Source organism: Lethenteron reissneri, chromosome 61, assembly GCF_015708825.2.
Source record: "Lethenteron reissneri isolate LAM-NWPU_2019-01 chromosome 61, ASM1570882v1, whole genome shotgun sequence".
Taxonomy (NCBI): Eukaryota; Metazoa; Chordata; class Hyperoartia; order Petromyzontiformes; family Petromyzontidae; genus Lethenteron; species Lethenteron reissneri.
In genome coordinates this window covers 3,063,507-3,090,786 of record NC_083839.1, presented here as the reverse complement: position 1 = coordinate 3,090,786, position 27,280 = coordinate 3,063,507, and the positions used below count along the sequence as shown (strand labels likewise).

Sequence of the window (27,280 nt, the reverse complement as noted above, 5' to 3'; positions counted from 1 at the left end):
GCCGACTACACCGAGCATCTTCTTGTTTCATCTGATCGTTAAAAAAGAAGAAAGCGGAGAGAGAGAGATAATTTGCGTGTCATCCTTGTGCAAGGGGCCATGCTAATCTTCTCTGTATCGTTCCAATTTTAGTACATGTACTGCCGGAGCAAAGAGAGAGAGAGAGGAGAGACGGGAGGAGGAGGAGAGATGCAAAGGCAGAGAGAGCCGCGGAGTTGGAGTGGCTGGTGGTGGTGGTGGTGCATGGTTAGTGGTGGCCGTGGTGTCGAGGCGTCGGTGGTGGTGGTGGTGGTGAGGGTGGGAGGCTAACCGAGACGTCGCGACGCCGATTCCAGCTCGCGAGCGATAACGGTGGCGATTATTAGAAACGCGGGCCTCCCCTAGATCGACTCGGCCACAAAAAAACGAGTTCTTTAGCGCGGTTGCGTGAACATCGCCACCGGGGAGACAAAGGCGGCCGGGCGGAGGTGCTGGCCACGTGCCCGAGCACCTCGCGACTTGCTCGCAGCACTTGCCCCAACGGTCCGTGGCAGGCTACACGGGGGATCTTTGTCTTTGTGGTGGCAGTGGCGGAGGCAAAGGGTGATGAGTTCGTCTCGCGACCACCACCACCACCACCACCACCTTTCTCCTGCATGCTGGTGACGAGTAGGCGAACCACCGCCACCACCACCGCCACCGCCACCACCACCACCTTTCTCCTGCATGCTGGTGACGAGTAGGCGAACCACCATCATCATCATGCCTGTTATGAAGGGGCTCCTGGCTCCACAGAATACCTTCCTTGATACGATCGCCACAAGATTCGATGGCACCCGTGAGTATGACTACACCTCACCTGTGACTCACCTACACCTGTGACTCACCTTCACCTGTGACTCACTTACACCTGTGACTCACCTGCACCTGTGACTCACTTACACCTGTGACTCACCTACACCTGTGAGCACACCTTCACCTGTGACTCACCTGCACCTGTGACTCACCTACACCTGTGACTCACCTACACCTATGAGCACACCTACACCTGTGACTCACCTACACCTGTGACTCACCTACACCTGTGACTCACCTGCACCTGTGACTCACTTACACCTGTGACTCACCTACACCTGTGAGCACACCTTCACCTGTGACTCACATGCACCTGTGACTCACCTACACCTGTGACTCACCTACACCTGTGACTCACCTACACCTGTGACTCACCTACACCTGTGACTGACCTCCACCCGTGAGCACACCTACACCTGTGACTCACCTTCACCTGTGACTCACCTACACCTGTGACTCACCTTCACCTGTGACTCACCTACACCTGTGACTCACCTACACCTGTGACTCACCTACACCTGTGACTCACCTTCACCTGTGACTCACCTACACCTGTGAGCACACCTTCACCTTTGAGCACACCTACACCTGTGACTCACCTACACCTGTGACTCACCTACACCTGTGACTCACCTTCACCTGTGACTCACCTACACCTGTGACTCACCTACACCTGTGACTCACCTTCACCTGTGACTCACCTTCACCTGTGACTCACCTACACCTGTGACTCACCTACACCTGTGAGCACACCTTCACCTTTGAGCACACCTACACCTGTGACTCACCTACACCTGTGACTCACCTACACCTGTGACTCACCTTCACCTGTGACTCACCTACACCTGTGACTCACCTACACCTGTGACTCACCTACACCTGTGACTCACCTTCACCTGTGACTGACCTACACCTGTGACTCACCTACACCTGTGAGCACACCTACACCTGTGACTCACCTACACCTATGAGCACACCTACACCTGTGACTCACCTACACCTGTGACTCACCTACACCTGTGACTCACCTGCACCTGTGACTCACTTACACCTGTGACTCACCTACACCTGTGAGCACACCTTCTCCTGTGACTCACCTACACCTGTGACTCACCTACACCTGTGACTCACCTACACCTGTGACTCACCTACACCTGTGACTGACCTCCACCCGTGAGCACACCTACACCTGTGACTCACCTTCACCTGTGACTCACCTACACCTGTGACTCACCTTCACCTGTGACTCACCTACACCTGTGACTCACCTACACCTGTGACTCACCTACACCTGTGACTCACCTTCACCTGTGACTCACCTACACCTGTGAGCACACCTTCACCTTTGAGCACACCTACACCTGTGACTCACCTACACCTGTGACTCACCTACACCTGTGACTCACCTTCACCTGTGACTCACCTACACCTGTGACTCACCTTCACCTGTGACTCACCTTCACCTGTGACTCACCTACACCTGTGACTCACCTACACCTGTGAGCACACCTTCACCTTTGAGCACACCTACACCTGTGACTCACCTACACCTGTGACTCACCTACACCTGTGACTCACCTTCACCTGTGACTCACCTACACCTGTGACTCACCTACACCTGTGACTCACCTACACCTGTGACTCACCTTCACCTGTGACTGACCTACACCTGTGACTCACCTACACCTGTGAGCACACCTACACCTGTGACTCACCTACACCTGTGACTCACCTACACCTGTGACTCACCTTCATCTATGACTACACCTACACCTGTGACTCACCTACACCTGTGAGCACACCTACACCTGTGACTCACCTACACCTGTGACTCACCTTCACATGTGACTACATCTACACATGTGACTCACCTTCACCTGACTCACCTACACCTGTGACTCACCTACACCTGTGAGCACACCTACACCTGTGAGCACACCTACACCTGTGACTCACCTACACCTGTGACTCACCTACACCTGTGACTCACCTACACCTGTGACTCACCTACACCTGTGAGCACACCTACACCTGTGACTCACCCACACCTGTGACTCACCTACACCTGTGACTCACCTACACCTGTGACTTACCTACGCCTGTGACTCACCTACACCTGTGACTCACCTACACCTGTGAGCACACCTACACCTGTGACTTACCTACACCTGTGACTCACCTTCACCTGTGAGCACACCTTCACCTTTGAGCACACCTACACCTGTGACTCACCTTCACATGTGACTCACCTTCATCTGTGACTACACCTACACCTGTGACTCACCTTCATCTGTGACTACACCTACACCTGTGACTCACCTTCACCTGTGAGCACACCTACACCTGTGACTCACTTACACCTGTGACTCACTTACACCTGTGACTCACTTACACCTGTGACTCACCTACACCTGTGACTCACCTACACCTGTGAGCACACCTACACCTGTGACTCACCTACACCTGTGACTCACCTTCACCTGTGAGCACACCTTCACCTGTGACTCACCTACACCTGTGACTCACCTTCACCTGTGACTCACCTACACCTGTGACTCACCTTCACTTGTGACTCACCTACACCTGTGACTCACCTTCACCTGTGACTCACCTTCACCTGTGACTCACCTACACCTGTGACTCACCTACACCTGTGACTCACCTACACCTGTGACTCACCTTCACTTGTGACTCACCTACACCTGTGACTCACCTACACCTGTGACTCACCTACACCTGTGACTCACCTTCACCTGTGAGCACACCTACACCTGTGACTCACCTACACCTGTGACTCACCTACACCTGTGACTCACCTTCACTTGTGACTCACCTTCACCTGTGACTCACCTACACCTGTGACTCACCTACACCTGTGACTCACCTACACCTGTGACTCACCTACACCTGTGAGCACACCTACACCTGTGACTCACCTACACCTGTGAGCACACCTACACCTGTGACTCACCTACACCTGTGACTCACCTTCACCTGTGAGCACACCTTCACCTGTGACTCACCTACACCTGTGACTCACCTTCACCTGTGACTCACCTACACCTGTGACTCACCTTCACTTGTGACTCACCTACACCTGTGACTCACCTTCACCTGTGACTCACCTACACCTGTGACTCACCTACACCTGTGACTCACCTACACCTGTGACTCACCTTCACTTGTGACTCACCTACACCTGTGACTCACCTACACCTGTGACTCACCTACACCTGTGACTCACCTTCACCTGTGAGCACACCTACACCTGTGACTCACCTACACCTGTGACTCACCTACACCTGTGACTCACCTTCACCTGTGACTCACCTACACCTGTGACTCACCTACACCTGTGAGCACACCTTCACCTGTGACTCACCTTCACCTGTGACTCACCTACACCTGTGACTCACCTACACCTGTGACTCACCTTCACTTGTGACTCACCTACACCTGTGACTCACCTACACCTGTGACTCACCTACACCTGCGAGCACACCTTCACCTGTGACTCACCTTCACCTGTGACTCACCTACATCTGTGACTTCACCTGCACCTGTGACTCACCTACACCTGTGACTACACCTACACCTGTGACTCACCTACACCTGTGACTCACCTTCACCTGTGACTCACCTTCACCTGTAACTTACCTTTACCTGTACTTGTGCCTACACCTACACCTGTGCCTACACCTACACCTGTGACTACACCTTCACCTGTGATTACACCTTCACCTGTAACTCACCTACACCTGTGACTACACCTGTGACTCACCTTCACCTGTGACTCACCTTCACCTGTGACTCACCTTCACCTGTACCTGTGCCTACACCTACACCTGTGACTACACCTACACCTGTGACGACACCTGCACCTGTGCCACAGGTGTTGTTATTCCTGCTCTTCCTACATCCATAATGGACTTTCTCTCTGTGTGTGTCTCTCTCTGTGTGTCTCTGTGTGTGTGTGTCTCTCTCTCTCTCTGTCTTTGTGTGTGTGTGCCTCTCTCTCTCTCTGTGTCTCTGTGTGCCTCTCTCTCTCTCTGTGTCTCTGTGTGTGTCTGTATGTGCGTCTCTCTCTATGTGTGTCTTTCTCTCTGTGTGTGTCTCTCTCTGTGTCTCTGTGTGTATGTGTGTCTCTCTCTCTCTGCGTGTGTCTCTCTCTGCGTGTGTCTTTCTCTGTGTGTCTTTCTCTCCGTGTCTCTCTCTCTCTCTCTGTGTCTCTGTGTGTGTCTCTCTCTCTGTGTCTCTCTCTGCGTGTGTCTCTCTCTGTGTCTCTCTCTGCGTGTGTCGCTTCCTCTGCACGGCTGCCGATGTTAACTGCAAAGCCCAGACAGCCGCTGGCAGTAGCAGCGGGTGCTGTGTTTCGTCGCTGTGATGACTCCTTCGATATTTGTGCAGCGGTAGGCGAGGGGGTGCGAGTTTGCCTTTCAGAGAACCAAAGTTGTTGGTGGTGGGGGGTGGGTGCAGGTTAAAGCGAAGGTGAAGAACCAGTCGCTTAGTGGTTCGAGATCATTGCGTGGTCCCACGTTGTACTGCTGCCACGGTTTGTTCTATATTACGAAAGTCTCCACATCGCCACCGCTACTAACACTACTGATGGGCTCGCATGATGCACATGCATAATGTACGTTGCCTCAGTAACCCCCCCCCCCCCACACACACACATTGTGCAAGAGCGCAGAAGCGTGGTCACCACATCTACGCCTCGATATAAGGAACGAAACAGGTGGACTTCTCCACAAATGTGGCTGTCGCCTGATGAAGCTGGTTGTAATCACTGGCGAAACGTCGTACTCGGAATGTAGATGTTGTGGCTTGGCTCTCCAACACACAACCGGGTGGTGCTGTACTGGTTTACTACACTATACACTACTATACACTACACTATTATACACATCACTACTATATACTACACTATACACTACACTACTATACACTACATTATACATTACACTACTATAAACTACAATATACACTACACTACTATATACTACACTATACACTACACTACTATACACTACACTATACACTACACTATACACTACTATACACGACACTACTATACACTACACTGCTATACACTACGATACACTACACTACACACTACACTACGATACACTACACTATACACTACTATACACTACACTATACACTACACTATACACTACACTATACACTACACTACTATACACTACTATACACTACACTATACACTACACTATACACTACACTACTATACACTACACTATACACTACACTACACTACTATACACTACACTACTATACACTACTATACACTACACTATACACTACTATACACTACACTACTATACACTACACAATACACTACACTATACACTACACACTAGTGATGTACTAGTAACGAATTGGCCACGTTCTGTTCACGTGACAACCCATTACTAGTTGGCTGTGTCGGGTGGTGGCGGTTTTAACGACACATTCATATATTCACGCTCTCTAACCCACGAAAAAAGCCTCTATTTTGCTGCAGAGAATGTTTTTTAAATCTTCCATCCGTGCATCGAGGTATCCGCATCTACCGCTGCCGTGGGTATGTCTCGGTGGATGCGGCTCAGGGTGGATCACAGCCAGCTTCGCGGAGGCTCGAACCTCGATGCACGTTGAGCTAGTCGAAAGAACAGCTGTCGAGTGACTTTAATGAATTGAACGTTTAATTATTCAATGGTAAAAGGGCTGGAATGAATGGGGGGGGAGGGGGCGGATCGTTGAATGTTAAAATGAAAGAAAAAAACACTCCCAAAGCGATTCGCGAACGACAACGCGGACCTTCAAGGTGGGAAACGCAACGTAATAGGCGACGTTTCGGCCCTTTGACCCTTCTTCAGAGCAAAATGAAGAGGCGAGAGAGATGGAGTGGACACTGGGAGTTGTGAGAGACTGCACCCATACAACGTGGAGCTTGAGATGAATTGCACTTCAATCAAATGCGTACTGATACTGGTAGGAACCACCTGGTTCCACCAGGCCACGGAGGATTATTGTGTCCGTCCGTCCGTCGTGCATCCAAAAATGGGAGGGGTGGGGCTGGGTGGAGAGGGGAGGGTGGGGAGGGTGGGGAAAGACTGGGTGGGGAGGGGAGGATGGAGAAGGGCTGGGTGGGGGGTGGGAGGGGTGGGGCTCGGTGGGGAGGGGCTGGGTGGGGAGGGTGGGCTGGGTGGGGGGTGAGAGGGGTGGGGCTGGGTGGGGAGGGGCTGGTCACCCCGTGGTGCCCTTATAAAACTCTACGTTTAACCTACTCACGCCGGCTTGTGCCCGCCCTCACAGTCGGCCATATTTGCGGAATACACCACGCCGCCGTTGACCCTGGCCATTGACCGAGCAACCCAACGTTCCTACCAGCTCCCTCCGCAGGAATGTGTTTAACTGAGACGTGACGCTGCCCTGGTGCATCAAAAACTCTTGGATGATTTAACGCATTGCGCGCGGAGCGATGGGCTGTTTGCAAGCATAATAATTCGATTGCTCTCTCTCGAAAAAATGAATCACCTGTTGAATAAATTGCCGCATGCTACACGGCTGTCTCGCCTAAGGGGAAACTATTAAATGAACGCATGAATGGGCGTACTTTATGCGGGTGGGGTATTTTGTGGTTGATATATTGTATCAAGGCCGTAATTATAACATATACACATTGGGACACATTCCCCAATATTCAAATATGCTCAAAATGCCCCTCCCCCCCCTTAATATATGGCTATAAAATAGATTCATGTTCATATGATTGTGGTTATGGTTGTACTTTATTAACCCCTAATCTCTGCCACCATTAACATACAATGAAACAAGAAAAGGTAAAAAAAAGAGAAAAAAAAACAGAGCAATGTAATACAATACACTATTAGACATTATTGTAAAAAATAAATAAGTCCATCCTGTGTGTTAGTGAATTTTGTTTATATTTTAGGCAGGAAATGGCAGGAAATTCGTTTTCAAATTTAGATTTTTTTTTGCTGGGGGGGGGGGGGCTCAGACCCCCTGGAAGATTTCCCCCCCCCCTCCCGAATGTTGACACCATGGCTACGGCCTTGTTTAATACAGTGCATGAAACCGCTGTCTCGATATCGTATCCACTCTCGCCTCGATGCGCCGTGAAGAAGGAACCAGTGGCCGAAACGTCGCCTGTTTGATACATTTACATTTGTTTCCATTCAAGACCACGTTGTTATTAACGGGTGCGTTGAGCGGGGGGTGTGTGTTTTTGTTGTAAATGTCGAGTGATCAGCTGTTGAAACGACACCTGTTGAACGAATTGCCGGGCGTGATGAATATTGAAGGATTCATCGTTGGGAGCGTGTCTCGTCCGATGAACGAATGAATGAGTGCGCCGATTCATTCATTCTGAACGATCGCTGACTGACGGAGTAGCCGATCAACGACTGCACGCTTAAGATTTGCCTGCTGTGCGTTGAACGGTCGCCTATTGAAACAACAGCTGTCCAATGACTAAATAACGCACGCACGTTGAATTATTAATCGTTCAAAGAGCAGCAGCCGTCGAGCGAACAAGGTGCAGAAGGTTGAATGATGATTCGATTACAGGAGGAGCTGTCGAAAGCTGCGTGAAGAGTCACCGAGAGCGAGCGCCTGTTGAATGAATTAGCATTAATTGCAGGATTAATTGTTGAAATTATTATCCGTCGAATTAAATGTAAATTAAATGCTCGCTTCGCTCCGAGGACTCCAATATGCATGAGCTCAATTGTTGAATGTGAAAAGAATGCGTGGCCAATTTATACTCGCAATGTACACTAATGTGGGACACATCCTCATACTTGCTGGTATTAAGCCCTTGAAGATATATTTGTTGGGTGAAATTATAACCGTTCAAGGATTAACGTTCCCCAAATGATACAACCTTACCGGACGAATCGATGTTAATCTCTCGTTGGAGGATCGATCTCGAAAATGATTTCCAAATTCACGCACGCTGGTCGTCTCTCACTCGTGAGTCGTCGTCACTCGCTGGGTAATCAATGCGTACCCAATAATCACGTCCATCGGTCATAGAGGGCTTTATTCTGGGGGGGGGGGGAGTTTGTTTATTCGCGCAAATATAAATGTGTCGTACTGGTAGGAACCTCCTGGTTACACCAGCCCACAGGGGATTATTGCGTCCGTCCGTCCGTCCGTCGTGCATCCAAAAATGTGAGGGGTGGGGCTGGGTGGAGAGGGGAGGGTGGGGAGGGGCTGGGTGGGAGGGGTGGGGCTGGGTGGGGAGGGGCTGGTCACCCCGTGGTGCCCTTATAAAACTCAACGTTTCACCTACTCACGCCGGCTTGTGCCCGCCCTCATAGTCGGGCATATTTGCGGAATACACCACGCCGCCGTTGACCCTGCAGGCCATTGACCAAGCAACCCAACGTTCCTACCAGCTCCCTCCGCAGGACAATGTGGAACCCACCACCATCCGACACGGCCAATCGGTGAGGGTTTTGTCACGTAAACAAAACGTGGCCAATCCGTTACCAGCACAGCACCACCGGTTGTGTTGTTGGAGGGTAAAGCCCATATCCATTTACAATCGGACGCGAAAAGCCGCCTCCACGTGTTCAAGTGAGTCACATGCGTGTCTGGGCTACGGTCCAAATCACTCGCAATCCGTCCGGTGGCATCCCAAGCTCGGAAGCTAAGCAGGGATTTTGTCTGTGAGCCTGGATAACGCGGTGCTCGCGCACGGACGCGCGCGAGAGAGACAGGCCACATTGCGTGATTGTAGGAAGAAAAAAAAATTGTTGTACCGTACTATGCCCAGCGTCTATGCTCCCCGCTTTCACTAACCCCCCCACCCCACCCGGATTGACAAGCGTGGGTTGGAGGTCTTCATCCAGTAGTGGATTTGTACAAGGGATAACCTCCCGCCCCCACCACAGCCCTTCCCCACCACTTACGTGAGTGATGATGGATAGTGCTGCTCAGTGTGGAACCCACGTGGGGAATGTTTCCGGCTGAAATGAAGCGGTGGTGGTGGCGGTGGGGACCGTGGTAGTGGCGTTGGTGGTGGCAATGGCGGTGGTGGTGTTAGTGGTGATGGTGGCAGCAGCGGCGGTGGTGGTAAGAGCAGTGGTGGTGGTGGCAGTGGATGATGGTGGCAGCGGCTGTGGTAAGAGCAGTGGTGGTGGTGGCGGTGGTAGTGGTGGCGGTGGCCGTGGTGGCAGTGGTAGCGGTGGTGGTAGTGGTGATGGTGGCAGCGGCAGCGGTGGTGGTAGGAACAGTCTTGGTGGTGGTAGTGGTAGTGGTGATGGTGGCAGCGGTGGTGGTGGTAGTGGTGGCGGTCGTGGCGGAGGTGGTAGCCGTGGTGGCAGTGGTGGCGGTGGTGGTAGTGGTGATGGTGGCAGCGGCAGCGGTGGTGGTAGGAATAGTGGTGATGGTGGCAGCGACAGCGGTGGTGGTAGGAGCAGTCGTGGTGGTGGTAGTGGTGATGATGGCAGCGATGGTGGTGGCGGTCGTGGTGGAGGTGGTAGCCGTGGTGGTAATGGTGGTGGTGGTAGTAACAGCGACCGTGAGAGCGAGCGTGGTCGACTTGCGAGACGAGACTTGAAGGAAGCCGGGAGCGAGCGAGCGAGCGCGTTTCGGATAGCCGCGTTCATCCCCTCTGTCCGTGGGGGGCCCCCAGCTAGGACACAAAGCGCACGCAGGCGCCACTTAGGGGGCCACGGGGTGACTGATGAGCAGAGAGGGGTGGGGAGGGTTGGGAGTGTAGGATGGCAAACTCGGCTGGTCCCAGGGGCGAGGGGAAACGAGTTTGAGGGATTATAATGAGTGACGGTGCAGAGAACAGGAGGGGGCATTTCGCCTATTACCGTGCGTTGCAAGGGACGAGGCTCTGTGCTGCGATTGATAGCGGCGGTGGTGGTGGGGGGGGGTGGAATTAAACAAAAACTGGAATTGCCATCCAGAGGCTGTCGGTTCGATTCAACCTCCAAGAGCGGCAGTCTGAAATTCAGGTTTCTTGTTTTTGGGGGTTAAGTGGCGTAAATGTGCATGTGTCGTTATGGGATTTAACACCATCACCCCCTCTGGCTGGGGTGGCACGTGCTCCCCCCCCCCCAATAATCCGATCGAAAGACATAATTTCTATCGGATCATTGGGGTTTATTAGCAATAAATCGGCATTTTGCGACCTTTACTGCCACCGTGTAGCATATTATTACGTGCCAGGGACTCTATGAGATGATAGGACAATAGTCTGAGTCCATAATTGGCAATAAGTAACGGCAAAGCGGTTATAAGCGACTCACATAATTGTGCGCAGTTGCGTTATACAGTCAACAAGACTTCCCTGAAGGCATCAACACCTCCAGCGAGCGCGATGCCGATCACACAACGCGGTTCGAATTCGACCCTCGATCGATGGCTGCGTCATCGCCGCACACGCGTCGAATGAAAAGCAAGGGACAAGTCATTACTTACTAACAACTCCTTACTTACTAACAACTCCTTACTTACTAACAAGTCCTTCCTAACAACTCCTTACTTACTAACAACTCTTTACTCACTAACAACTCCTTACTTACTAACAACTCCTTACTTACTAACAACTCCTTACTAACAACTCCTTACTTACTAACAACTCCTTACTTACTAACAAGTCCTTACTTACTAACAACTCCTTACTCACTAACAACTCCTTACTCACTAACAACTCCTTACTCACTAGCAACTCCTTACTTACTAACAACTCCTTACTTACTAACAAGTCCTCTATCATTTTTCATTGCTGGAGGGGTTGCCCCCCCCTACCTGAAAATCCTGGCTCTGCCATTGCCCCCCCCCCCTCTCCTAGCAAAACAAATAATACCCTAATGATGGATGTTGGTCGTGGAAGCTGACTTCTGCCACGTGGCATTCTTACACCCGAAAACCACCCGGCCCTGTCCTCCCCGCAGTGCACTCTGGGGCTTTACTTTGTCACTCGAAATGTTGCCTTTGTGGTGTTGGAATTCACTGCGCTAAGACACTTCCAAGAGAGAACATCAACAGTTATCCTCAATTAGTGTACCTATGATAATTGGTTTTTAAATCCTTTATATTAAGTTCGCTTGCGTGCTTGCTTGCTTGCTTACGACCGTGCAAACCTTTTGGTCGTTTTTTAACCCACTTCCCGTGATCCAATCGAGCTGACATTTTGCACACAGACTCGTTGTGCGAGACAATTAATGTTCGTGAAATTTTTTTTCCAAAATGTTACACTGTTTAGGGAAAACAAATTAAATATTTAATTACCAATTGTTTAATACTGCAGACAATCATCTGACCCATAGGTGGCAGCCATCTCAAGCCAGAGGACGAGAGGACTCTAGCCGCCACACATATAAAGGATTTATAGTGAAAAACTTTGTTTTTACGGGTTATACTTATTTGTATTTTTCCCCCTTCTTATTTACACCGCCTCCACCCACGCACCCACCACGGAAGAGAATCATTAGACCCTGGTGCCAATTACAGAGGCAGCAAGCTCCATTCTCTCCAATACCCCCCCCCCCCCCCCCCGTGTGTGTGTATGTGCGCGCGGAGGAATGAGCCCATCAGCGGCAGGGGATGGGTCACACGATGAGGCTCTCACAACGGAGAGACGCGACGCGGTGTCGTATTCACATGCGGAGTATGCTGTCCGTTGCCTTTACGGTGGCGAGATGTTGACTATCTCGCCTGGTCTACAGAAGGTCCTGGGTTCCTTGCCGACACTGACGCCTGCTGTATATTTGGAGTTTTCGTGTTTCTCTCATCATCACGGTGGCTAGGAGATGTTAACTACCTCGCATGGTGTGCAGGAGGTCGTGGGCTCCTTTCCGACCCTGACGCCTGCTGCTGTATATTTGAAATTTGCGTGTTTCTCTCTTTCATCATCATCACGGTGGCTAGGAGATGTTAACTACCTCGCCTGGTGTGCAGGAGGTCCTGGGTTGCTTCCCGACACTGACGCCTGCTGTATATTTGGAGTTTGCGTCTCTCTCTCTCATCATCATCATCACGGTGGCTACGAGATGTTAACTATCTCGCATGGTATACAGGAAATCGTGGGTTCGATCCTGACGCCTACTGTATATTTGGAGTTTGCGTGTCTCCCTTTTTCTCTCTCCGTGGTCGCTTGGATTTTTCTCCGGGTCCGTCGGGGTTTCCCTCCACATTTAGGATCGCCAACACGCGTTTATAGCGTATTTCGCTGCTGCGATACATTTCCACGTGATGATGATGATGACGATGATGATGATGATGACGATGATGACGATGATGATGACGATGATGATGACGATGACGACGATGATGATGATGACGATGACGATGATAACGATGATAAACCCACTTCGTTGAGCTATGATTTGTGTTGGCCAGGATCGCTTTTGAAAAAGAACAACGTAGCAGGATCAGGGTGGGGGGGGGGGCTTACCTGGTAAAATAAAATATAAATCGTTGAAATAGTCATTGTGCAGGGCAACTTCTTCGTGAAATATCTTAACAACATTCGATGCTGCCGCTTGTGGTTGACTGCAGTGGATCAGCAAGCCCTGGGCCTGTGCGAGATTCAGAGATGGCAAGTTCGATCCGAATATCCAGGCGCTGCAGTTCAAAGTTCAGCATTTTAATGGGGTCACCGCAGTTGTGGTGGGGTATAGCGTGGGTATCCTTCACGTCTCAACCCTCAAGAGGGCCTCTCTCTCTCTCGAGCTCCCTCGACGTCCACCGGCAGTGCCGTGACCACGCAGTTTCAGGGCCGCACCTTTGTCTTCAACAGGATAGCATTCATCTCGCGCGTCGCGTTAATTTAAATGAAATATGTAGAAAACATCTCACTGTATATGTGTGTGCGTGTGTACATTAATTTTGGAATTTCAACGTTGTGTAAATACGTTGAAAGGTTATATTCGTATTTAATGTTTATTTCATCATCAGCATCATCAGCAGCAGCAGCAACCATGGTCGATCCACTGCTGTATGTAGGCTCCATAACGCCGCCGCCACCTCTACACGAGCTGATTTCATGGCTCCATCTCCCTGAACCGACGTCCGTGCGGCTGCACTCCTTGGCTAAATTTGTGGTCGAACAGCGGCTCAAATCAAAAGATCAAAATACATCTTTAGGAATGGAATTATACTAATAAGCTACAGTCGGTGGAAAACACTGAGCGCATATGATTCACATGTTAACGTGCGAATTAATTCTACACGCGCGCGGTGTTTATTGTATATATTAGCATGGCATGAATACGATTAATGCGTAAGCTAATGACGACAAAAAAAGACGCGTCCGTACGTAAACAATTACATTTAATGTCTCCGTTGGTGATGCAATGAGCGGCAGTCGGAAGGTCTTGAAATCAAATCCTGGATGGCGGCTCACTCAGCCCACCACCACCATCATCATCATCACTCTGGGGTCGATAAAATAACTATCACTTTGTGGGTAGAGAAGTCAACGGTGGTTGTCCGACGGGGGAGACTCGCTCTTGCCACGGGAATGTGGAATTTCCACGAACTGGCTCAGGGCAGAGCAAAAAAGCACGCGTGGGTACCGACCACTTCAAGGCTCAAGTGGCCAGATAATAACGTTTTTGTTGATGCTATAATCATATTAATTTCAACTTGTAACGCGCTACCGCACCATTATCCGCTTGCTCTCGGAGAGAGGGGGAGAGAGAGCGAGAGAGACACAGCGACTCAGAGATGCGAGGAGGGACCACAGACAAACGGGAAGGTAGCAAGCCACGCGATAAGCCGGTGGGTTCCAACAGTTTCCAAAGCTCCGCGGTCCTCTATGTATCGTGGTGTTATCGGTCAATGACCGAGTGTTGACGCCTCGGAGGGAAACCTTGAGCAGCCGCAGAAAAACCCTCCGCTACGTGCGAGGGTGAAACACTCTATCCCGCACATACAAAAGTGCGACCCTGCAACTGCGTGATCCACCAATTCCCCCATCGCTGCTCCTGCCTCTACATCGCTGGATTGCAGGCAGCCGCGTATAGCGGTGTAGCCACCAACAACAACAACCGCCATTCGTCACCAAGTCGCGATGACGTCGCCACGGCGCTTGTGCCAGGGTATGTGCACATTAAAGCCACGTGAAGTGTCGAAGGCCCGCTGGCAGGAGGTGACGGGACTAGATCCAGGTGCTATGAGTAGACTGACTAAGATGACCGGCCGATGCACCACCTGTGCCCCCCTACTGTGCCAACTATCTGCGTTTTATCCGCCCGGCGCTCCGCTCGTTGTTGTGAGAGCGTCGCTCCTCTGCCACTCCGTTGTTGTCGGAGGGCGACTGCCTCGCAAACTGCCCAGTGGCAGCATCCTTCACGAGCCTCCTCCACAGAGGTCGATGTTGACACCGCTGGTACCCGGTCATCGGCAAATTCCACTCAGCACTGCCATCACCATCACCGTCGTCTCGCCGGCTACGAGAAGAGACGGGCTCCCTTATTCTAGATTTGAAGCTTTCGGGACTGCAAGGATTCATATTCTTAGGTTTTTTCGGTAAAGTCACGTAGGTAAAAAATTAAAATTAATAAAAGTAAAATAAAAAAATCACGACGTTTCGGAGGTAACACAACACAAGCTTCCGTCTTCAGGTGGAACCGTCACAGCACGCTTGCTGTATCAAGTAAAAAAAAATTCTTTTTTTTCCTACGTGACTTTACCGATAAAACCTAAGAACAGGGCTCTCTTATGTCTATCGCTGCACAAAGAGATGATCACTGGGGGGGGACATCTACCCTCCCCCCCGTGTGCTTAAAGTGCACTCAGCCTCTTTAAGCGTTGCCTGGCAAAGGTTTTGCCAACCAACCCCCATCGCTATAGAGATGGGACACGATGCACATTTTTTGTTTTTTTGACATTCGCAGTCAACGAACACCGATACCGCCCCCCCTTACCCCCCCCGGCTCCTCCCCCCCGTGACACCGTCTCGCGGCTTGCCAAGCCCAGGCCACGCTCAGCCGCGTCGTTCATCTCGAAAAGTCGAAAAAATGTTGGGGCGACGTGGTGGTGGTGGGTGCGGGGGATAGAGGAACACAATTATGAACGGAGGCGTCACGGGCAGGTTACGGAACGCTGTGCCAACCTACGTTCGATGAGTTCACGGTCGTATCGCAGTCATCATCATCATCGTCACCGTCGTCATCATCAATCAGCCGTGGTCAATCCACTGCTGGACCGAAATGGAAACGACTCAATTTAATCACGACCTTTTGGGCACAACACAAGCGTCCGTCTTCAAGTGGGGCCTAAGATGAGAACACAGGACGGTAACTCTGTTTAACACGTAGGAGGATGTCGCGACCAATATAATCTATAACAGATTTTAATTTTTTAACGACACATTTAAATGTACGCGATCGAACCCCCTCCAAAAAAAACTATTATGGATCAGTAACTCTATTATCCTGATGGTCATTTCCTTTCGAACCTGTAATTTTTTTTCTTATTATTATTCCGCCTCATATTCTTAGGTTTTTTTCGGTAAAGTCACGTAGGTAAAAAAATGTAAGTTATAAAAGTAAAATCAAATTAAAATCGCGACGTTTCGATTGCAACACAAGCAACCGTCATCAGGTCGAACTAAATTTGGAGAGAGAGACACAACACAGACACGGAGACACACAGACAGACACACACACAAGCAGAGAGAGAGAGACAACACAGACACACAGAGAGAGACACACAAGATATACATACACAGAGAGGCAAGCAACATAGACACACAGATAGAGAGACACACAACACAGACACACAGATAGAGACACACAACACAGACACATAGACACACAGACAGACACACAAGCAGAGGGAGACACAACACAGACACACAGATAGAGACACACAACACAGACACAGAGAGACACACAACACAGACACACACAGACAGACAGAGACACACAACATAGACACACAGAGACCCAATGCCTCTATGTCGAGGCCTTAAATAGAGAGAGAGGTGGGGGGTTGGCCGAGAGAGAGGTGGATCTGCTGGTCTTCTTTACGTAAGGAAGACCCCACTGAGCTGTGATGATGTCGCTTTGCTTGTTCAGAAACCACCTGGTCTTCAGAAATGATAGCCCAACGAAGTGGAGGCGTCATCATCGTCATCACCACGTGGTCATGTTATAAGCGGCAGGCAGCCGAATACTCTGAACGCGTGATGTTGATTCTAAAATGTGGAGGGGGCCAAAGGACGCAGGACCCATGGAGAAAATTCCACGCGACCACGGGGGGAGAAGAGAGAGAGAGAGACGCGAATTCCAAATATACAGCAGCAGGCGTCAGGGTAGTGATCGAACCCACGCCCTCCTGTATACCAGGCGAGGTAGTTAACATCTCCTAGCCACCGTGATGATGATGAGAGAGAGAAAGGCACGCAAACTCCAAATATACAGCAGCCGGCGTCAGGGTTGAGATCGAACCCACAACCTCCTGTATACCAGGCGAGGTAGTTAACATCTCCTAGCCACCGTGATGATGATGAGAGAGAGAAAGGCACGCAAACTCCAAATATACAGCAGCAGGCGTCAGGGTTGAGATCGAACCCACGACCTCCTGTATACCAGGCGAGGTAGTTAACATCTCCTCGCCACCGTGATGATGAGAGAGAGAGAGACACGCAAACTCCAAATATACAGCAGCAGGCGTCAGGGTCGGGTTCGAACCCACAACCTCCTGTATACCAGGCAAGGTAGTTAACATCTCCTAGCCACCGTGATGATGATGAGAGAGAGAGAGAGACACGCAAACTCCAAATATACAGCAGCAGGCGTCAGGGTTGAGATCGAACCCACGTCCTCCTGTATACCAGGTGAGGTAGTTAACATCTCCGAGCCCCCCCCCCCCCACGATTTGTACACGTACTTTAATCAAACCGCGGCACCGAATCGTGGCAATTCATTGAGACTGCCCGTGTGTGTGCACACAATTCGTCAGCTCATTTGCCCCACGCTCCACCAGTGCGTGTGTGTTTACTATTGTGTTGGATTGCATTGTGCTTGTAAGTTGGCTCAGTGCAAAAGAAGCACCGCCTGTTTGCACGAGAGGGGGGAAAGTGATGGAGGCCAATGGGTGTCCGTGTTTGAGATGTTTGCCCACCTGACGTCACTCACCGTGGCCTTTATTTCTACGGGGAATATTTTTGTTTGCTGGTGGTATAACAATGAGATGAAAAAAAAACAAGTTGTTGAATGCACGCACTTTTATTTGCACTCCCAAGTAGGAAAATACGTTATTTTCACCCCAGTGTTTGCGTACCAAACACTTTTTCTCAGCGCATCAAATGTTATTAATTTCTGGTGGGGGGGGGGGGGAGAGGGGGGGAATAATTTATTGTCTACTTTTGAGTAAAAATAAAAGTACGTGTGCATTTCAAAACCATTATTTTTTTACCTTTTTTCTGCCAGGATAACAATGGTTTAGAAAAATATGCTTTACCCTTACTGGCTATAAAACAGAAGGTTTCACATTTTGATTTAAAGCTTTCGTGACTGCAGCGATTCATATTCTGACTTTACCGAAAGAACCAAGAAAACAGGAGGTGTTAAAATATTAAAAGCACCAAGTCTGCATGAGCCACACACACTCGTAGCAAAACATGCAAACAGACACGCTCTGATAATAATTATTTTACAACAGACGCATTGTCTTTGAGACTGATTGGCCTACACCAGTGACGACACCGCCAGCTGCATGGCCTTATACTGGTAGGAACCTCCTGGTTACACCAGCCCACAGGGGATTATTGTGTCCGTCGTGCAGAGAGGGGCTGGGTGGGGAGGGAGGGGCTGGGTGGGGAGGGGCTAAGTGGGGAGGGCCTTGGTGGGGAGGGTGGGGCTGGGTGGGGGGTGGAAAGGGTGGGGCTGGGTGGGGAGGGGCTGGTCACCCCGTGGTGCCCTTATTAAACTCAACGTTTAACCTACTCACGCCGGCTTGTGCCCGCCCTCACAGTCGGCCATATTTGCGGAATACACCACGCCGCCGTTGACCCTGGCCATTGACCGAGCAACCCAACGTTCTTACCAGCTCCCTCCGCAGGAATGTGTTTTATTAGGTATATAACCCTATGAGCCATGCGGCTCTTGAACTCGGGTACAACCGCAACAAAACATGAACAAGAAACATCTTAAAGTGACTTACGCGCAAACAGAAAAATCCTGGAAAAAACTGCCAAATCTTCCCAGAAAAAAACACCGCATTTCAACGCCGTGTGCAAAAATCGCAGTGGGATGCAAGTCAAACAATAACAAGCATAAGACAAATTTCGATTTAAAGCTTTCGTGACTGCAGGGATTCGTCTTCTTGGTTCTTTCGGTAAAGTCACGTAGAATGGAAATAATAAAATAAAATAAACATAATAAAATAATTCTCAGTATTTTATTATGTTTATTTTTATTATTTTATTATTTACATTCTACGTGACTTTACCGAAAGAACCAAGAAGAAGCATAACACAATGTAGATTAAAGTTATCAGGCTAACTCTGTACTGCAACAAACAAAATCGTGGTGGTGGTGGCATGTTAGTGCGTACATGTCGCGCTGGAAGGAATAAGTGGCACCGGCCACTCAAGGGCCGTCCATAAATGACGTCACGAACCTAAGGGGGGGGTCAGACATTTGTGACATTGTGTGACGAGGGCGGGCGGGTTTGAGAAATGTGACGTCACATCAAAATGCGCAATTTTAAATGAATATAAAATTGTTATAACAACTCTCCTACAACAACACATGAAATACGCGCTACAATGACAATAGTTTAAAGCGATTTGAAGCATGTTTTATTTTCAAAATGGAAATACGGTTTTGGGGGGGGGGGGCAGAGCTTTGTGATGTCATATTTGAGGGGCGGTCTGACTTTTGTGACGCCGTGTGACGAGGGGGGTGGTCAAAAATCGTCCAAAATCGCGTGACGTCATTTATGGACGGCCCCTCAGAGGGAGTTTGAGTGAGCCCCCCGAAAAGGGTATTTTGGCCCCCCCACTCTTTCACGTCGGCCCAGACACCGCAGCACAATAATTATCGTGGCCATGCAACCCAAACTATGGACCCATATTGTACAGGGCGGTCCAGGTGTCTTGTGACCCCCAATTATTTGAACCCTAACATTCCCCCCCCCCCACTTTGCATATTCATTTATATTTTAAATTAACCTTACTTTTAAAAAATAAATATATTACGTTTTAGCGAATTTAATGAGTGTCACAAGACATCTGGACCACACTGTAAGTCGACTAATTCTAGATTTGAAGCTTTCGTGACTGCAAGGATTCATATTCTTAGGTTTCTTGCGGTAAAGTCACGTAGGTAAAAAAAAATAATTAATAAAAGTAAAATAAAACAAAATTAAAAATTCACGACGTTTCGGAGGCTTGTGTTGCTTCCGAAACGTCGTGAATTTTTTACTTTGTTTTATTTTACTTTTATTAATTTACATTTTTTTACCTACGTGACTTTACCGAAAAAACCCAAGAATATGTAAGTCGACTGTTCTCTGCGCTCTATCAGCGGAGTAGGAGGAGGAACAGCGACACGACACGACACGAACTCTCTCTCTCTCTGCGAAAGCCCTTTCGTCGTGGCCACAGCAGCAGCAGCAGCAGACCTCCACAATGGCATTCACCTGTTGAACATGAGGCCAAACGCAAGCCAGAGCTGTACATAGATCTACACAGAGACGGACTGAGATATACGGAGACTCATGGAGACTCATACAGACCCATCGAGATACATACAATGCAAGACAAGGTGGTGTGTTTGTGGCCATGTAACCCAAACTATGGACCACAGAGGAACCCCACTGTGGTTTGCGCTGCTTCAACAGAGGTGGAGGAGGAACAGCGACACGACACGACACAAACTCTCTCTCTCTCTCTCTGATGAAGCCCTTTCGTCGTGACCAGCAGCAACAGCAGCAGCAGAGCTCTCTATTGGCATGCATCTGCTGAACATGAGGCCATACGAAATCCAGAGCTATACACAGATATACTTAGCGACCCATACAGACAGATTGAGATACTTAGAGACTCATAGATGTGCATTGAGACACATGGAGATGCATTAAAGACAAGTCACAGCAGTGCGATTGCAGCCACAGAACCCAAACTATGGACCCAAGAGTAAACGTATAGATACATAGACACCACATAGAGATATATATATAGACCCATAGAGATAAATAAACACATAGAGACCCAGATAGACCTATATAGATAATTGTAAATTAAGGATAGGCCACAGCAGTGTGATTGTGACCACGCAATCCAAACTATTAAACCACACAGTAAACGCATAGAGATACATTGAAGACTCACAAACGAGTAAACCCAGAGAGTTTAACACGCAGGCTTTCGCGACCAATATTATTAATAATCAACGTTTTTGGGTTAGATCGCGTTATTTATAAATGATGACGTCACCCTGCCGTTGCTCTATTTAAGACCGGGAGCCAGAGCAGAGCCTCACCATTCTGGCGAATTTGCCCGATGATGCTGGATGCAATTACCAGCGAAACGTCGTACTACTCAAAAATTGTAAATGTTGTGGTTTCACGCTTCAACACACCGGTGGGCTAAAGCAGTGAACTATTTGTCTTTTGTCAACGTGAAACCTTTTTTGCTGATTGACCGTGTCGGTTGGTGGAGGGTTACGACACATTTATAAATAACGCGATCTAACCCCAAAAACGTTGATTATGAATAAACCCACTGTGGCCTGCGCTCCTACAACGGAGGAGAAGCAACAGCGACACGACACGACACGGACGCTCTCTTTCTCTCTCTCTCTCTCTGCTGAAGCCCTCTCAATGAGCACCACTTGCAACACGGGCACCACGTGCACACACCGAGATCGCAATCTCAGTGAGGTCCACTGGCCGTTGTCAGCGGCGCCGTTCCGACACTCCCCGGGCGAACACGGCGGGTGCAGTCCAACCCTGCCCAGTCTCCACGCGTCTCCACGTCTCTTCGCCGTGCTGCGTACAGTTGATGTGGATGTGATTGGCTTCATTGGAGCCAGAGAGCCCAAGGGAGCTCAGCGGGGAAGCAATGATGGTGGATTTAATAGACCCGCAGCATAGAACGTGGACCGCTTCACTGACATTATTGCGTGGGCAATGATGGTGGATTTAATAGACTCACATCACAAAACGTGGACCGCTTCACTGACATTATTGCTTGGGCAATGATGGTGGATTTAATAGACCCAGATCACAGAGCGTGGACTGCTTCATTGGCATTATTGCTTGGGCAATGATGGTGGATTTAATAGACTCACAGCACAGAACGTGGACCGCTTCATTGACATTATTGCGTGGGCAATGATGGTGGATTTAATAGACTCACAGCACAAAACGTGGACCGCTTCATTGGCATTATTGCTTGGGCAATGATGGTGGATTTAATAGACTCACAGCACAGAACGTGGACCGTTTCACTGACATTATTGCGTGGGCAATGATGGTGGCTTTAATAGACCCACATCACAGAGCGTGGACCGCTTCATTGGCATTATTTCTTGGGCAATGATGGTGGCTTTAATAGACCCACATCACAGAGCGTGGACCGCTTCATTGGCATTATTTCTTGGGCAATGATGGTGGCTTTAATAGACCCACGGTACAGAGCGTGGACTGCTTCATTGGCATTATTTCTTTGGCAATGATGGTGGCTTTAATAGACCCACGGTACAAAGCGTGGACTGCTTCATTGGCATTATTTCTTGGGCAATGATGGTGGTTTTAATAGACCCACATTACAGAGCGTGAACCACTTCACTGGCATTATTGCTCGGATATCGTAAGTACAAAAGGATAAAGGCGCAGCTGTGCAATGTCGTGCTCACGTCACTGATGGTGGAAGAGCTCACACTAGACTCAGCTCTGGCTTTTTGCCGACTCGTTCATGCTGGTATTCTGGGGTCTCGAGGTGAAAATTGGATGGGATTGAGAGAGGGGAGCTCAAGCCATGGACCTGCCATTGAGGAAAGAACTTGAGAGAGGCAGAGAGAGAGAGGGATATTATTCATGAATTCATACAGGAAATCCACACTGAGTATGAAGACTCAGGAAGCTTCTGCCTTGGGATGTTGCGGCCAATTGCCTTTGTATAATGAGTGTTCATCTTCTTGTTTTTTTCGGTAAAGTCACGTAGAAGGGAAGTAATAAAATAATAAAAATAAAACGTAATAAAATAATTATTTTAATTATTTTATTACTTCCCTTCTACGTGACTTTACCGAAAAAACCAAGAAGATGAATCCCTGCAGTCACGAAAGCTTAAAATCGAAATATAATGAGTGTTGTGTGCATGGCATTGAACTGGAGTAAAATTTAAAGGTTTCAGCCTTACCTGGTAAACAAAAAAACGTAAACACATGTACAAAATTGCCAACATTTTTCAACAAATGGGAAAAATTGCCAAAAAATTAGAATTTTTTAAAATTCAAATGTGTACCTTTTTAATGTAAACAAATGTACAAGCATTTCGAAAATGAAAGAAGTAAAGTTGTAAAACTTAGATTTTTTTTTTTTTACAAATATACGTTTCGATTTAAAGCTTTCGTGACTGCAGGGATTCATCTTCTTGGTTCTTTCGGTAAAGTCACGTAGAATGGAAATAATAAAATAATGAAAATAAAACATGTTTTATTTTAATTATTTCTTCAACAAATTACATATGTTTTATTTTTTTATTTTTTTATTTCCCTTCTACGTGACTTTACCGAAAGAACCAAGAAAATATAAAAAAAATTGGTAAAACAATTATACAAAATTTGGAGAAAGAAAATGTGGTCACTTTCTCTTTCTTGGGCCTCCGTTTGCTCCAACCCCCTTCCCACCTTGCCCCCCACCCCCACCCCCCCGCTGGCCCTACAGACAGCAACTTCGTGCTGGGCAACGCACAGGTCCCGCGCGAGTACCCCATCGTGTACTGCTCGGACGGATTCTGCGAGCTCAGCGGCTTCTCTCGCACCGAGGTGATGCAGCGAGGCTGCGCTTGCCGCTTCCTGCACGGCCCACAGACGGCGGAATACGCCGCGGGCCTCATCCAGAAGGGGTTGATGGAGCAGCGAGAGACCAAGGCCGAGATGCTCTTCTACAAGAAGGACGGTGAGCGGACGGCGTGTGGCTGTGTGGCGGTGGAATACCTCCGTAGCGTGAGCTTTGTTTTAATGAATGTTTCTTCTCGATGAATAATTTATCTACCCCCCCCCACCCCCCGCCGCCATCTCTCTCTTTTTTTACGATCAGAGGAAACAAGAAAATGCTCGGTGTATTCGGCACTTTGCTTCGTTCATCATTTCGTAATTTTTTTTTATTAAATTTACATTTCTTTTTAATTTTGCCTTATGTAAACCCCCACCTCTCGCTCACTCTCTCGCTCACTCTCTCGGTCACTCTCTCGGTCACTCTCTCGGTCACTCTTTCGTTCACTCTCTCGCTCACTCTCTCGGTCACTCTCTCGGTCACTCTCTCGCTCATTCTTTCGTTCACTCTCTCGCTCACTCTCTCGTTCACTCTCTCGCTCACTCTCTCGGTCACTCTCTCGCTCACTCTTTCGTTCACTCTCTCGCTCACTCTCTCGGTCACTCTCTCGCTCACTCTTTCGTTCACTCTCTCGCTCACTCTCTCGTTCACTCTCTCGCTCACTCTTTCGTTCACTCTCTCGCTCACTCTCTCGGTCACTCTCTCGCTCACTCTTTCGTTCACTCTCTCGCTCACTCTCTCGTTCACTCTCTCGCTCTCTCTCAGTCACTCTCCGCTCACTCTCTCTCGGTCACTCTCTCGTTCACTCTCTCGCTCACTCTCTCGGTCACTCTCTCACTCTCTCGCTCACTCTCTCACTCTCTCTCTCGGTCACTCTGTCGCTCACTCTCTCACTCTCTCGCTCTCTCTCGTTCTGCACGCAGCCCTTCTCGCAGTCGGACGGCCTCCGACGGGTAGCTCATATCAACATGCAGAGCTCCCCGTCATCTGCCAACGAGCACACGGCCTCCTCCATCGCCCACTGCTCCTTGAAGGCCCCCTCTCTCTCTCTATTTAAGGCCTCGACACAGAGGCGTTATTTCTCTGTGTGCCTATGTGTGTGTCTCTCTCTGTGTGTGTCTCTGTGTTGTCTTTCTCTCTGCTTATGTGTCTGTCTGTCTGTGGGTCTATGTGCGTCTCGCTCTGTTTGTCTCTGTGTTGTCTCTCTCTGCTTATGTGTCTCCGTGTGTGTCTCTCTGTGTGTCTCTGTGTTTTCTCTCTCTGTGTGTCTATGTGTGTGTCTCTCTCTGTTTGTCTCTGTATATCTCTCTCTCTGTGTCTATGTATGTGTCTCTCTCTGTGTGTCTCTGTGTTGTCTCTCTCTCTGCTTATGTGTCTGTTTGTGTGTCTCCGTGTCTGTGTTTTGCCTCTCTCTCAAATTTAGCAATCTTTGGAAGAACGTAATCAACCAGGTAGGATGTTGACTGTTATGTTAGCCGACTCTCTGTGTTGTATCGCATTATATTTCCAAGTTTGCTAGGTTTGTTTCCTCTTGCATTCGTACCTGATGATGATTGCTTGTGTTGCAATCGAAACATCGTATGCTATTATTTAATTTATTATTTTCTCTTTATACGTGACTTTACCGAAAGAACCAAAGAGTAATTCTTGATGAATGTTTCTTTCGTTGTTTTTGTTTTACCAGCCTTGCAATTGTGCTGAGATGTTCACTGGTATACGGGAGGTCGTCGTGGGTTCGATCCCGACCCTGATGCCTGCTGTATACTACTTGGAGTTTGTGTGTGTCTCTCTCTCCCCGTGATCGCGTGGATTTTTCTCCAGGTCCTCCGGTTTTTCCCACCAATATTTAGAAACACGCGTTTAAAGTATTTAGCTGCAATCAATTTCCACTTCGTTGAGCTATCATTTGTGGCCGGGTCGCTTCTGAAAATGAGCTATATAGCTTAGTGGACCTTACCTGCTCAAATTAAAAAAATTAACCCGTAAAAACAAAGTTTTTCACTATAAATCCTTTATATGCGTGTTCAATGGGCCACAACCCAGCCCACATTGGTCTTTGAAACGGGCGGCTAGAGTCCTCTCGTCCTCTGGCTTGAGATGGCTGCCACCTATGCGTCAGATGATTGCCTGCAACCATTAAGCAATTGGTAATTAAATATAAAAAAATGTACCTAAAAAGTGTAACATTTTGGGAAAAAAATTTTCACGAAAAGAAATTGTCAGGCACAACGAGTATGTGTGCAAAATGTCAGCTCGATTGGATCACGGGAAGTGGGTTAAAAAACAACCGAAAGATTTGCACGGTCGTAAGCACGCAAGCAAGCAAGCAAGTGAACTTAATATAAAGGATTTAAATAAAAATTAACCCGTAAAAACTAAGTTTTTCACTATAAATCCTTTATATGCGTGGCATCGGTTTCATTTTATTATTCATTTCTGTTTTTCTTGAGTAAGCAAGCAAGCAAGCAAGTGAAGTTAATATAAAGGATTTAAAAATGAAAGATCACCTCTTGACATGCCCGGTATATTCCCGAGGGCACTAGCGTTGACGCGTTTTACCACTTTCAAGAACCTGGCGGCTTCAATTTAACTGCTCTATAAATAGTCTCCAATGTACAGCTTGGGGGCAGGGATTTCATGCCATGTGGTTAGTCAACATTTGCGTCATCATGAAACGGGCGCTTAGAGTCCTCTCGTCCTCTGGCTTGAGATGGCTGCCACCTATGGGTCAGATGATTGTCTGCCAGTATTAAGCAATTGGTAATTAAATATTTCATTTGTTTTCCCTAAACAGTGTAAAATTTTGGAAAAAATTCACGAACATTAATTGTCACGCACAACGAGTCTGTGTGCAAAATGTCAGCTCGATTGGATCACGGGAAGTGGGTTAAAAAACGACCGAAAGATTTGCACGGTCGTAAGCAAGCAAGCACGCAAGCACGCAAGCAAGCAAGCAAGCGAACTTAATATAAAGGATTTTAAATAGTTAAGTTAACATAGCCAAGACGTCTTCACAATATCTGTTAAATCGCCGAATGAAGCTGGCTGCAATCACCGGCGAAATGTCGTACTCAAATTGTAAATGATCGTGGGTTTACTCTCTAACACACCGGTGTGCTGATGTAGTAACTAATTGGCACATTTTGTTCACGTGACAAACCCCTTATTAAATGTCTCTGTCGTGTGGTGGCGGGGGGTTAATGACGCATTTATATTGACGCGATCTAACCCAATAACATCTTCATTATCAATATAAACCACCGGAGTCTGCTTAGCAGTCTCACACGCAGATACACACACACAGATAACAACAACAACCGACATTCGCCACTAAGTGGCGGTGACGTCACCACGACGCTTGTGCCAGGCTATGTGCACCTTGAGGCTGCCACGTGAAGTGTCGATCGCCCGCTGGCAGGAGGTCACGGGGCAGACCCAGTAG

The 27,280-nt window shown here is 48.6% G+C and overlaps 1 protein-coding gene and 1 non-coding gene across 2 annotated transcripts in view; one reads left to right on the top strand and one right to left on the bottom strand.

The window, feature by feature from the left end:
* LOC133358246 (potassium voltage-gated channel subfamily H member 8-like) overlaps positions 1-27,280 on the top strand; it is a 94,296-nt gene continuing 67,016 nt past the window's right edge. Inside the window, exons 1-2 of the mRNA XM_061576488.1 lie at positions 1-817; positions 23,728-23,961. Of these exons, the coding sequence (XP_061432472.1) occupies positions 706-817; positions 23,728-23,961 (346 nt within the window). The 5' untranslated portion in view covers positions 1-705. The remainder of the gene's footprint in view (positions 818-23,727; positions 23,962-27,280) is intronic.
* LOC133358418 (U6 spliceosomal RNA) lies at positions 48-152 on the bottom strand. Its single transcript, XR_009757061.1, has one exon. It is a non-coding gene; the product is annotated as a U6 spliceosomal RNA (small nuclear RNA).